General features: G+C 43.6%; 1 protein-coding gene across 6 annotated transcripts in view; it reads right to left on the bottom strand.

Annotated features, from left to right (window-relative positions):
* The window catches only part of LOC146985345 (septin-7-like), a 125,353-nt gene that overhangs the window by 30,619 nt on the left and 79,918 nt on the right, over nucleotides 1-14,816 (bottom strand). For all 6 annotated transcript variants that reach the window (XM_085778271.1, XM_085778273.1, XM_085778269.1 and 3 more), the window contains one exon: nucleotides 1-107. In XM_085778271.1, coding sequence (XP_085634397.1) covers nucleotides 1-107 — 107 coding nt within the window. The remainder of the gene's footprint in view (nucleotides 108-14,816) is intronic.

The raw sequence follows: 14,816 nt of genomic DNA, 5'->3' as shown, positions 1-14,816 counted from the left end.
CTGCACGGTCTTCTTGATGCGCTGGGACGGTCCAGGGTAGTCCTTGGAGTACAGGTCGGTCAGGAATAGAGAGTTGATGAGTGTCGATTTCCCAAGACCAGATTCGCCTGAGGAGACAGACACAAGTTTCACAATATTAAATGCGTGTAAATGCAGTGTGTTTCATATTCATACAAAAACAAATCAAATCTAGCTTGAAGTTTTTTATCTTGAAATAACAACAGCAGGTAGAGTGAAATGTGACGCACATACCCCACACGCAAAAGAAAATAAATGCACGCACACACATGCAAACATACAGGGCCTTTAGGGACTGGACTGCAGCCAGGAAAATAAAGTAGATTCATTGTCTGAGAGGGAAAAGTTCAGGAGCTCGTCTGCCAGCGAGGAAAAGCTTTCAGATAGGAGGAATAAAACATTTCCTCTGCACCTCCTGCTCACGCTCTCCCTGACCAGCCCCATTCATCCACTCCTCCTCTGTCCCTCTCGCTAAACGCTTCCCTTACATATAAATCTTCCCTTTTCTCTCTTTACTGTGCCAACTTTCCATTCCCCTGCACCCATACTGCTTTTAAAGGCACATGGGCCGCACAAACACGCAGTTAACATTTACACAACGACAAAGAATGACTCCAAACATACACATCGCCTACATGCACTCTCTTTCTCTCTCACACACACACACGCTCGCACACAATGCTGTGATTAATGGCTGAGCATCTGGCTCGTGTCTCATGAAACAGAGTGCGTGGTGGGAGGGAAGGAGGGATGCTTGTCCTGGCAAGACCTCTGTGCCACACTGAGCCTCTAGCCGTACAATCTGTGACAACACCAACCGAGGATGGAGACACAAGAACAGCTCCAGGGGGTGTTGGTGTGTTTTACAAGTTACAAAACGTTTATCAGATTAAGTGGAAATGACCTTACATCAGTCAGAGGAAATTGGAACTGATGGTGTGTTGTACTGAGCGGAAATCTGGAAAAACTCAAAAAATCATGTTGAATAGAAACTCCTGACCTCATAATCAACATTTCAGTGGCTATATTTAAACACTGAGAACTATGTGTCTGTCTGATCAGCCCTGTCTTGACCATAAGGTTGTGGGTTTGATTCCCATGTTGACAGAGATGGCAAAACCAGCCGTAGCTCCCGTGGCCCTATCAAAATTTCCCAGAGAAAATTTTCTAGTGTTACTTTCTTTTTTTTTATAAGTATATTTTTTGGCTTTTTGCCTTTATTTGATAGCACATAGTATAGATAGACAGGAAAGGGGGAGGCAGAGAGAGGGGAATGACATGCAGGAAAGGTCTGCCCGACGCAGGATTCGAACTGGGGCCGCCTGCGGTGAGTGTAGCCTCTACATGGGGCGGCCGCTTTAACCACTGCGCCACACACCGCCCCTCTAGTGTTACTTTCATAGAAAAGTACATGATTAAAATGATTTGTGATTTTAAGTATGTAGTATCATAACTGCATTTCTACATTCATTAGAAACCAAACCGTTTGAAAATCGGTCAAAAACGGAGCAAATTCTGTTTATTTTAGTAAACATTAAGCATAATCGGCTTAATGCTCTGAGGAAGCGGGTTGACTGAGCCAAGATGGCGGCTGTGTAGCGACGCCATGTCACTGGGCAGCAGCGCTGGGTGAGTCATCTAGTCTTCATAAAGGAGTAAATCACCCAACCTACTAATCAGTGCTAATGAGTGTGGTTGCCTTTCAATGACATCATATCCTCTATGTGTCAGTGTTATGTTTGTCTGTCAGAAGCTCAAACTGACTTTTATCAAACTTTAAAGGTACATTGTGTAGGAATTATTCCCATCTAGCGTTGCATATCGTTGTATATCACAAGCAACTCAATCGTATTTTTCATGCTGCATTCACGTGAAATTGGGCAGACGGCAGACGGACGACAGCCGCTGCAGGTAACGGCGTAAACAAGCCTCTATGTAAACAAGTGGTCCGTCAGCACGAGGCAAAACAATACACGTGACAATATGTTGTCATGGCGATGTCGTATTGTTTACCTGACCCACGTTTTACCGGCTTTCTCTGGACTTCTGTGACTAAAATGACATCTGGTTTGTTACCGACGGCCGTCTGCCCGACTGCACGTGAATGCAGCATCAGTGTAACGCTCCATTCCTCCTCACTGCGTTACCGCGGTGACTATTCACAGACGCCACCTCGACCTGAGCCGACAGCTCCGGTGTCTCCGCTGAGTTTCCGTGGTTTCCTACCGTCACGCTGCCACTGAACGTAAAAACATGGCGACACCACATGGCAGCCAGCACCGAGCTTACCCGCTCCACGTAGATATGAATGATATGAACGGCTAATTCAGAGCTGAAAGGAACACTTCAGTTTGTTGATGGGGGTGATAACTGATTAATGAAAAACAGACTTTTGAACCAATAATCGATTTTCATGAATAGATAACAGGAGAAGTTACACAATGTCCCTTTAAGCCATATACACTTTTTTCTTTTTCTTTTTTTTTCAAATTGGTGCTTTTCAACTCGACTTGTTCAGGGTTAGGGTTAACCCTAATTTTCACCAGATGAAGGATTTTAGTTGTCTGATGTCTGGATCTGAAGTTAGGGGAGAAAGTTAGCAGAGAAACAAGCTGAGTAAATGTTGGACAGCTCAGCTCCCAGCTGCTGGAGACATCCTGTCCTGTGTCCATTGAAGTCAGTGAATATCTGATTTCAAAGTCAAACTGTTTGATGAGTGTTTCTACTAACAAAGGCTAATATTAGCCACAGCTCTAAACGGTTTCTTTGTGTAACTGCTTTATTTGTTGTTTTTAATAGTTTCAATCACCAGGTCTGTTTGACACTGAAGGAATCCAAACAGGGAACAGCTTAGAGTAATGGTAGTGACGACAACTCCCATTCATGATGTCACGTGATGTTGTCTTTCCCTCGTTGCTTTGACCCCTTGAGGCCAAAGTCACAGAATGTGTGTCTTATCCCTTCATCTTTCAGAGTAAAAGATAAAAATATCATCTAGGGTTTCTTTTGCTTCACTTGTAGTGTTGCACCATTGCATCAAACTATTGCAGCTCTATAATTCATTTATGTGATGTTCTCTGGGATCACCATGGTCAATTATCTCGTCCAAAACCCCAAGGAGATTCACATTGAAGGATGCTGTCATATTTGACAAGCGTTACATAGCTGCAGTTCATCTCCTGACAATGGACAGATCCCCCAGGCACTATATTTTAGCATTTCTTCTACAACTTGTTGGCTCTGTTGCCTCTTTCTCACAGTGAACCCATGTGCTTTGCCATTTGTCTTTTATGTAGCAATAACAGAAACTGTTTTGGCTTTGAAGTGAGAGTCAAGTATGTGACATAAATTCAATTTATTTCCATTATATCTTTTGACTTTGATTACCTGTGTTGCAAACACAGAACTAAGAATAATGTGTATGATGTTGACAAGCTCCGCTGCTGTTGCCATACAACATGTGTGTGTTTGTGTGTGTGCAGCGTTGAAGCTTAAAGCTGGAGGATTTCCATTTCAAAATGATCATCAGATGTTCCTCTTCGTTCAAAGGCTACAGAATAATGTAGCAGATGTCAGGAGTACAAAGAAGAGTTAAAACACTTAAACAAAGGGCGGGTGAGTTTTGCAGTAAAATGCTTTTCCTTAAAATCCGTTGTATTCATTTTATGGATAGAGATATTGATTCATCCCCTTCGAGTCTGGCCTCCTGCAGCGGGTGAACATCTGCGGGAAGAAGGCTTTCATTCATTCTTTCCACAGGACATGTGGACGATGTCTTCCATCAGTCCATGTTTGACGTGGTCTGACAGCCCGGTGGATTCCAGCCTTCGCTCCCTCTTAACCCCTCGGTCTGACCCCGATGTGTGTTTGCACAGTTATGCATGATGGTCTGTCCTGGTGTGATTTATGAGCATACTTTGCCTCTGTGTCTTCTACAGCCTCTAGACAACCGCCAACTCACCCGAAGGATGGCCTGGTTAGAGTTAGCAGTCAGGCACGCACACATGCGACTGACACACACACACACACACACAACATTTTACGACAAACTAGCAAAAAAGCCTCAGTAAACGAATCTTATAATAATAATAATAATGAATTTTATTTGTAATGCACTTTATATTGAGCAAACAATGTGTTATCTAAATGTGTGTGTGTGTGTGTGTGTGTGTGTGTGTGTGTGTGTGTGTGTGCTAGGGTATGTGAGTCGACTCCTGTTGGCTTTGCTCTCTTGGTAGGTGAGTGTTACTACTGATACTAACTTGACAAAGTAAACAGCAGGAAATGAAGTGAGACAAGTGAGAAAACAAGTGACTGTTTCTTTTTCTTTTTTTGGGGGGGCGGGGGGACTCATTAATGTATGTTTTTTCACCCAGATCATGAAGCTGAGGAAACTGATCATTGAAACTACCGATTAAAGCAGAAGTAAGCGATATTTTTGTGTTAATATAAGTCTTAAAGCAGATATCATCGGCACGGCCGTTTCGGCTAATGCTGTGTTCAAGGCAGGCTTTTGAAACCGTAAGTTACAGCTTCAAGTCACAACTACGACTTGGTAGCGTTCCAGGTAACCCGTAGCTCGTGTTTTTACCGTCCTGTTGTCTGTGAAAGTTCCCTATAACGGCCACTCGTAACTTCCGACCCGTGAACTCGTACCAGATCGAACTGGTATGACTTCACAGGAAGGAAAAACACAAAGTACGAGTTTCCTTGAACGCACCATGAGTTAGCAGCCCCCGCCCTTGTCAGGCATCAATTGGTCCTCGTGCTACGTCACCACATTCACGCGCATCCCTTGGCTGCACACACAGCCCTTCATGCCGTTCTCTCCCCTCATTGGATAACACTTGTATCCCACAAGGAAAATTTTCTCCTCGGGTTACAGCAGAGCAGAGTGACGGAGAGACTCGTGTTTAGGCTGAAATACTTCATGTAAGTGATTGCTGACGGAAAATAGGACTATTTAGGACTTATATTAACAAAAACATTCCACTGATATCTGCTTTAAATAGTTATCTCTTCCGACAGCAATCACTTACATAGAGTGTTTGGACCGAAACACGGGTCTCTCAGTCCCTCTGCTCTGCTCTGAGCCGAGGAGAAAACTTTTCTTGTATCCTACAAGTTTTATCCAATGAGGAGAGAGAACGGCATGAAGGGCTGTGTGTGCAGCCAAGGGATGCGCGTGAATGTGGTGACGTAGGGACGAGGACCAATAGATCCATGACGATGGCGGGGGCTGCTAACTCCATCAGCTGACAAGACGTTATGGTGTGTTCAAGGCAACTCGTAACTCGTGTTTTTCCGACCTGTGAAGTCGTACCAGTTCGATCTGGTACGACTTCACGGGTCGGAAGTTACGAGTGGCCGTTATAGTGACTTTCACAGGTAAAACAGGTCGGAAAAACACGAGTGGGTTGCCTGGAACGCTACAAAGTCGTAAGTTGTGACTTGAAGCTGTAATTTACGGTTTCAAAAGCCTGCCTGGAACGCAGCATTAGCCAAAACGACCGGATCGCTTACTTCTGCTTTAAGTTTATATTAAATTGTTAATGTTTCAGGCTGACCTCTTAAAACATGCCACAACAGTTTTAAAGCCCCAGTATGTAACTTATTTGGCTTTTTATTAGCAAAAATCAAATATATGTATTTCACTGAAGTGGAATCACACCCGCATACAAATGAAAGCTTTCTCGTACCTTAGAATGAGTTGTTACAAGTCGTTACAAATACATAAGTGGGCGACGCACCGAACCAAGGCCACCATGTTGCATCGCCATTTTTTACGTTGAGTGGCAGCGTGACCGTAGGTAACCATAGAAACTCAGCGGAGCTGTCGGCTCGGCCTGTTAAAACTGTCACCACTGTGTAGTGTGAGGAAGGACGGAGGCACTGATGTTGCATTCAGGTGCAGTCAGGCAGACGGCCATCGGCAAACCAACCGGATGTCATTTTACTCCACCAGAGAAAGACGGTGGGTCAGGTAAACAATACGACATCACCATGACAACATATTGTCACACCTGTATTGTTTTGCCTCGTGCTGGTGGACCACTTGTTTACATAGACGCTTGTTTATCCTATTACATGCAGCGTCTGTTGTCTGTCTGACGTCTGTCCGATTTCACCTGAATGCAACATCAAGAATATGTTCCGATTAGGGCTGTTCGATTTTGCCCAAAAATAAAATCTTGATTTTCTTCTCTGAAAAATCGATTTCCAATTACGATTACGATTTTTTTGTTAAATGACAAACTATTTTGTGTGCTGTTTGTGTCTTTTTAAATGGACCTAATGGACCGTGACAGCTGTAACTGTGTAGTGGAAAAGGGCCGTTGGTCTTTTTGGCAACGAAATCCTCGCTGGTCTTAGCAAAATGCCGACATGCTTGTTTACAGTGTGTGGGGAGAGCAGTGGGAGAGCGTGATGGGAGGAAGGAGGCGGCAGTCATTACCATAATTCATCGCAGCCCAGATTAACGGGGGCTTACCGTAATTACCTTAGTTAGAGTAAAAAAATCGCTTTTTACGATTTAAAAAAATCGATTTTTACGATTTAAAAAAATCGATTTTTACGATTCCAAAAAATCGCGATTACAATTTTAAATCGATTAATCGAACAGCCCTAGTTCCGATATGCAACTGCACCGCTAGATGGGGGGAATTCCTACATATTATACCTTAAAGGTTGTGTCTGATGAGTGCATCTTCCTTCTTTAGCTGGACACAAAGAGTTGATAGAGTTTGATGGACGTGGTAAGTGACTCACAGCAACGTGCCCTTTTGTTCCACACCACGACTTTTACAGAAGAGGAAGTGGGATAGTGTTGCCCTTATATCCTGACATTTCTACCAACGTGCCAGTGACCTCACCAGGTTTCTTAATCTGTGTGAAAGTTGGGTGTCGGTGTCGTTTCAGGACAGAAAGTCATGGGTCAAAGCTTTCCGTCTGTGATCCTGATGGCCTCCGTTCATGGTCCTATATCCTGCTGAGCCCGGGCTCGCTCAGGCTCGTCTGTGGTGCAGATGTGAGATACTGAGATACATCATCCCGGAAAATCCAGAGCTCAGTCTGAAACAACCCGACCACCCTCAGCCACCGGTCCTTGGTAGGCTACTGATCAGACACAGGTCCCAAACTGACCAAACATCTCAGTGGATACTCTGCAAACAGCACGTTGGTGTTTCTCACTAAACTAAACAGGTTCCACAAACACTGTAAACTCTGGCACAAACACAGCAGTGAGGGGCTGTAAGCTGGTCTCTGTGCATCATTCTAGCCTCCATGTGACCCACACGGGGCTCTGATGGTATCGGCCTCTAAGGCTGATGCCAATATGTTTCGATCACACTTGCCAATAGCTGGTGTCAATGACACAAACGGTACAGTATCATTCATTATTAGCTGTTGTGCAGCTGAACTTAAAGAGATAGTTCACCCAAAATTCAAATTTCACTCATTATCTACTCACCCTCATGTCGACTAAGAGCTGTGAGAATTTTCAGAGTCCTCCGTTCCTTCTCTGAGTTACGGGGGGGTCCGCACAGCAGTATTTGTCCATATAATGGTTGTCAATGGATACCAACTTTCTTCGTCCAAAAAGACACACCAAAAAACATCCAAATACCTCCATACTGCTCGTCTGTAATGTCCCTCTTGTATTGAAGCCCCGACATGAGAAATTGTTCCGAAAAAAATTAAATAAGTCTATATTTTAGACTAGCGGAAGCTCCCAGTGTCTCGGTTCACTGCTCTTCCTGTGTCAGTGCAAATCTCTCGTGATTTGCACTGACCGGCGGAACAATTTCTCATGTCGGGGCTTCAATACAAGAGACATGTATGTATAGTCGACATGAGGGTGAGTAGATAATGAGTGAAATTTGAATTTTGGGTGAACTATCCCTTTAAGGATGATAATGACAGGTCAGTGTCTGAGACAGAGGCCCACAGTGGGACTGATGTTTCTAAACCCCCCCCCCCCGAGGGCAGGTTCTTCCAAATTAGAGTCCCTTGTTCAGCTTTAATTAAATATTGGTTCCATGTGACAAGTGGAAGTGCAGGGCTAGCTCTCTGTAAATAGACAAACGACCTCAATGTCAGTGATGGACGGCCGAGCCCTTCCAGCTCAACCCCCCTGCTGTTTCTCTTCCTCTCTGGCTCAGTGAGCCATCGCTCCATCTCTCTTCTGTGTCAGTCAGCCTCCTTCCTCGCTCCACACTGTCCTACTTCTCCTCTCTCTTCCTCCTGTCAGTTCCCTGCTTCAACTTGGAGGAATTGTGGGAATTACAGGGATCTACTGGCAGAAATGAAATCACACTCACATTTGTGTTCTCATTACTGTGTAATCAGTTGGAACTAAACATCCTTGTGTTTTCATTAGCTTAGATACTATTTAAGCTCTCACTCTCTTAGGATTGACATTTATACACCACATATAAATTGGGATGATTAATCTACTGTCATTTTTGCCTCATTTTGACCTTTTTATATATGGTCTTCCTCAAAAAGTTGAATTCTGGAAACTTTCAGTATTTTGGTACAGTGCACAACACATTTATATTTATCCAATTTATTTTGCTCAGTTTTTTTCATTCATCATTTTAAAAATACTGAGCAGCCTACACATTAAATAGTTTTCAGTAGGTTGGGAGGTACATTAAAATTATGCAGCTGTTTTTTAATGTTAATAATATGTCTATTAATTTTAACTTAGATTAACAATTTAAGTTCAGTTAAGCTTAATAACTTAACCATGATATTTCCAAAGTTGTGAGTGATCATGTTAAATAAATCTGATCTCAATATTGATCTGTAATCAAGCAGCCCGAACTACCACTGCTATACTGATTGGTTTAGGTACAAAGTGAACGTCATGCATATGAATATGAATCCCTCGAAAAAGTTACAGCAAGTTGGACTGAGAGAGACAGAAAAACAAACATACAAATGTTCAAAGTGGGTTTCCCAGAGGATTCCTCACATTCCTGCCTCTCTCTCTCGTTCTGTCCCCCTCTCTGTCAGCCCCGAGGCAGCAGCTGGCCCCCTCACACCCAGACAGGCCGACTTACTGCCACTCAATACAAACACACATACGCACACACACCTAACAGACGTGTGAGGCCTGAACCAGAAAGTGTGAAATGAGACATCTGGGGAACATACAGGCAGAAACCAAGAGAACAGCAGAGACTCGCAAACAGATGGTGGATGTGAGTGAAGTGATGTTTACTGAACACCAGACCGGTGGAAAAGATAATTCTCTATTGTTGGTGCTAAATGCAACTGGCTTAGACAGGGGGGGGGCAAAGGTCAGTGTTTTGGGAAAGATAAGGATCTGCAAGTCCAGCAGAGACTATGGGAGCGCCGGAGTCCAAACCAAACTGTGTCAGCACCCGATCTATGACCAGGGTGGTCCACACAGGCTGGCCACGGGAGCCTTGGAGGGAAACAACCCACTTTCCTCGGGTTTTTTAAATTAGAGAGTGAGTGTTCTGCTACGATCCAGCGCGCCTGAGACTAAATCTGACAGAATCAGCACGTGCTGGGTCGCAAGCAGACATGTGTGTCTCAAAATAGAGACGCAGAGAATGGGAGCAGAGCAACAGGGAAGCTAAGAAAGGAGAGCGGAAGACTTGCCTGCAGTGGCTTGGCTCAGCATGCATGAACATGCACATGTGCATGACCCCGTCCGTGCACACGCTCACACTCTGACAGAGTTGAGCCTGTTGTGCCCAGAGGTGATGAGGAGTCTTTGTAATAGTGACAAAAGCCGTCCAGTCTGAACCAGGGCAGTTGAATACATACTCAACTCGCAGCAGATCTGGGATGGTTATCAGACCGGAAAATGCCGACCTTCAGACTATGACTTCATTTAGTCATTTTTAGGTGGCCTGCTCAGAGGCCGACTTCTCTCAGGACATTGCTTTGAGTGCAAAGATGAATGGTTGAAAAAGTTATGATCACACACTCAGATGTCAGACTGACTATGTCAACAGATTCATAATTTAAAGGGATAGTTCACCCAAAATTCAAATTTCACTCATTATCTACTCACCCTCATGTCGACTAAGAGCTGTGAGAATTTTCAGAGTCCTCCATTCCTTCTCTGAGTTACAGGGGGGTCCGCACAGCAGTATTTGTCCATATAATGGTTGTGAATGGATACCAACTTTCTTCGTCCAAAAAGACACACCAAAAAACATCCAAATACCTCCATGCAGCTTTTCTGTAATGTCCCTCTTGTATTGAAGCCCCGACATGAGAAATCGTTCCGCCGGTGTCAGTGCAAATCTCACGTGATTTGCACTGACACAGGAAGAGCAGTGAACTGAGACACTGGGAGCTTCCGCTACAAACAAGCTTAAAACATAGACTTATTTAATTTTTTTCGGAACAATTTCTCATGTTGGGGCTTCAATACAAGAGGGACATTACAGAAGAGCACTATGGAGGTATTTGGATGTTTTTTGGTGTGTCTTTTTGGATGAAGAAAGTTGGTATCCATTGACAACCATTATATGGACAAATACTGCTACGCGGACCCCCCCGTAACTCAGAGAAGGCACGGAGCACTCTGAAAATTCTCACAGCTCTTAGTTGACATGAGGATGAGTAGATAATGAGTGAAATTTGAATTTTGGGTGAACTATCCCTTTAAATGTTATGATGCAGCCGTTAGCCAAATCCCCAGCACAGTCATATTAAACCAGACCTGAATGTGTAGGCTGTAGTGTAACAGTCAGAAGTAGGTGAACACAGGCAACTTCAGTTTTGAATTAATTTACCTAATACTGTCACACAAATGAAGACGCATTAGAAACATCCATTCAGAGAAGCTGCAGTGCAGGCAGAGGTCAAGCAAAGCTAATAGCCCTGGCTAATAAGCAGCTGAGCTAGCTTTCATCTCCAGCGGCACTTTGAAAGCAGCAACATAAATTGTCCAAGTGTCCAACTGACCGACTGTCATGCATTTTTTTCTTATAAATAATTTAATTCAGCGAGCAGCTCAAAGGCTACTGGCAGCTACCGGCTTAAGAGACGATCAGACGATTAAAACTGTATAATAATTCAACATACAACATGTTCTTGATCTTATCAAGCTGCTTCTTCTTGAAGGTTGTAAAAATCTGTAATGTGTCCAAACGCTATCCTCAGTGAAGACAGAGCAGGTCGAATTTCTTTTTACTTCATGTTTTCCATCGCTCACACTGCACTTGCTTCTTGCTCACACCAGGGAGGAATACACTGGGCCGACACGGTCCTGTCAGGAAAGAATGTAAACCAGCACTGTAACAGGACTGTAAAATATGAATCAGTTTTGGGGAATTCATGAATTGATTTTGAATGGGCAGAGGTACAAACCTAAACGCAAAAAGTACCAGGAACCACTGTATGTTGCTGATTGTATCACTAGGGGAATTCGACTGCTGTGAATCTGAAACCACGGGACGACACCTAAACTGTTTTGGTTTCTATCCTAGGAGGTTTTTCTTTGGGTGTTATCTTAACCCTGCAAAATGAGAACCAAATTATTATTCTTGGTCGTGACAGCTGAGAACCCACATACAGTTTGTAACAAAGACCATAGAGTTTTTATGGTCATGAAGCACAGCTGAGTGTAGCCCATAATGCATTTAACAGGGTGTGTGGATGACGATAAATGCAACACCTGTGCCAGACTCTGGTTGTTTTGCGGGTTGTCTTCTCATTTCTTGACTTGTTTCTTTTTTCTGATTGGTTGATTAACTCAAAAGCTCAATAAAGCAGAAGTAAGCGATCCGGTCGTTTTGGCTAACTTCTTGTCAGCCGATGGAGTTAGCAGTCCCCGCCCTCGTCCCTACGTCACCACATTCACGCGCATCCCTTGGCTGCACACACAGAGAGGACCGCCCCTTTATGCCGTTCTCTCTCCTCATTGGGTAAAGGTTGTAGGATACAAGGAAAGTTTTCTCCTCGGCTTACAGCAGAGCAGAGTGACTGACAGACCCATGTTTCAGACCAAACACTCTATGTAAGTGATTGCTGTCAAAGATATAACTATTTATATTTACTATTTTATATTAAAGCAGAAGTAAGTGATATATTTGTGTTAATATAAGTCTCAAATAGTTATATCTTCCGACAGCAATCACTTACATAGAGTGTTTGGACCGAAACACGGGTCTGTCAGTCACTCTGCTCTGCTCTGAGCCGAGGAGAAAACATTTATCGTATCCTACAGTTTTTATCCAATGAGGAGAGAGAACGGCATGCAGGGCTGTGTGTGCAGCCAAGGGACGCCGTGAATGTGGTGACGTAGGGACGAGGACTGTTATGGTGCATTCAAGGCAACTCGTAACTCGTGTTTTTCCGACCTGTGAAGTCGTAGGACCAGTTCGATCTGGTACGAGTTCACGGGTCGGAAGTTACGAGTGGCTGTTATAGTGACTTTCACAGGTAAAACAGGTCGGAAAAACACGAGTGGGTTGCCTGGAACGCTACAAAGTCTTAAGTTGTGACTTGAAGCTGTAATTTACGGTTTCAAAAGCCTGCCTGGAACGCAGCATTAGCCAAAACGACCGGATCGCTTACTTCTGCTTTAACACAAACATTCCGCTTACTTCTGCTTTAATTGGTTTGCAGCATTTTTAGCTGTATTTTGATTTTGATTTTGATTTTGATTGGTAGGTTAATTACAGGTTGTACTGAATTATTTGTTGTTGTTTTTTCCAAGAAGAATCTGATTATTAGTACCAGAAGATACCAATTAATATCTGGTATCAGCAGATACTTGATTGGAGCATTGCTTGTTCTGGTTAAATTCCACAGTTTGTTTCAATTAAGAGACCCATCCAGAGACATGTGATCAGATTTCAGGCTGTCAGAAAGTTCATGACCCTTTGACAGAGCAGGAGAAGCACAGGTGTAAGTAATAATAACATTAACGAGGCTCCGCTCAAGGTGAGGAAGCATGAATAACACCAGGCTGAAACACCTGAAGGGGCTGCTTAAGTAATTACAGTACATACACCTGTGGCACATCAACAGTCTTCTATACAAACAAGTGAGTCCTTTGACAATTAAAAACACCTGTAATCTTTATTGACTGCACCAATTTAAACATTTTCAGGTTGCAACTGTTTCTTGAGATCAATTGTGTGATATTTTATATAATGTAATGTATCACTTTAAAGAATTAAAGCAGAAGTAAGCGTAATATTAATGTAATGTCATGTAATTAATGTTAATATAAGTCTTAAATAGTTATATCTTCCGACGGCAATCACTTACATAGAGTGTTTGGTCTGAAACACGGGTCTGTCAGTCACTCTGCTCTGCTGTAAGCCGAGGAGAAAACTTCTTGTGTACTTTCTTGTATCCTACAACCTTTATCCAATGAGGAGAGAGAACGACATAAAGGGGCGGTCCTCTCTGTGTGTGCAGCCAAGGGATGCGCATGAATGTGGTGACGTAGGGACGAGGGCGGGAACTGCTAACTCCATCTCCATCTCTATGAGCAGGTCAAGATCTTGAAATCCCTTCAGGGAACAGCTGGTATTAAGAAAGGTAAGAAAATAAAACCAAAAGGCCATTTTCCACTACACAGTTACAGCTCTATTTGACTCCATTCGGTTTAGGTAATTTTCCATTACAAATGAGTACTTCATGGTACCTCCTCAACGTGGGCAGGGCCGTCATAGCTTGGCTGCTACAGTCGCGCCATCTAGCTCTCTATTTTGGATCCTCTTGTTACCAAAAAAAGTACCAGGTACCCGGTACTGTGTGAAGAAGCACCCTAATGAGGAACGCTAGTGGAAAAAGGCCAAAAATGTCCAAAAGTGACATGTTTCTACAGACACTTCCAAACCACGGTCGTTGACCTTTAACCATCAGATGACAAGTGTCAAGTACAGAGAGGAGAGTTAGAAAAGGGCGTATGTAGACGGAGAGAAATTAAATTCTAAATGAGGAACTACACTCAACCACCAAATTACCACATGCCAGTAAGTTCTGGCTGCGGCTGGTGTGTTTGAGAGCTTTTACCAACTTCTCTGTTATGTTAACATCCACAGTTTGTTCTTTTCTTTTGTCACGGATCACTCTGAGCGCAGAAACAGTGACAGTACCTGTGTGGAGTAGAAAGTCTCCATCCTGAGCCTCTGGGATCAATGTGTCAGATCAGAATACAAGTGAGTCAGTAGGAGGAAGGAAGAAGGCGGGGGGGGGGTTGTTTTCACACACAGGTCAACATAGTGAAGCGTTGGGTGGGTGCTTGGTGTGTATGAACGCATTTGGTTAAGCCAGCAGATTAAGACCAAAGCCTTCCTTCACTCAAACCGTTCTGCAAGGTCAGTAGGCAAGGCGGTCAATCCTAAACCTGTCAGGCCGTCTTATCTGGATACGGGCGCGCGCACGCACACACACGCACACTGAGAAGCTTAGAGGAAAGCAACAACAACAGGATAGACTGCGGGACAGACAGGCAAACAGTCTTGCACTCACACCCAGATCAGTGAGGCAGATAAACAGATACAGACTTAGCAGGCAGACTAAGAGTGGAGAGTAAAAGAGATTCAAACTCATCCAGCACGTTACTCCACTGCTTCTCACTGGCTGCTTCAGTCACAGGCATTCATTAGTGAATGGAGGCCCTGTTGAGCTTATCGGCCCTTTGAATGCAAACTAGACTAGAGATTCAATAGAAGAAAAAACATAGCATGTTTGCATAAAATCCAGATTTATGTCAGTATTCTAACCCCATACTCTGTACAGTTTGACTTTTATAAGCATGTTATAGTGACACCACAAATCAAAGCAAA

The sequence above is a fragment of the Trachurus japonicus genome, chromosome 6 (genome assembly GCF_045865225.1).
Source record: "Trachurus japonicus isolate A0001 chromosome 6, Traja_1.0".
Classification (NCBI taxonomy): Eukaryota; Metazoa; Chordata; class Actinopteri; order Carangiformes; family Carangidae; genus Trachurus; species Trachurus japonicus.
Note: the sequence above shows the minus strand (reverse complement) of the source record. Positions and strands in the feature narration are given on the sequence as shown.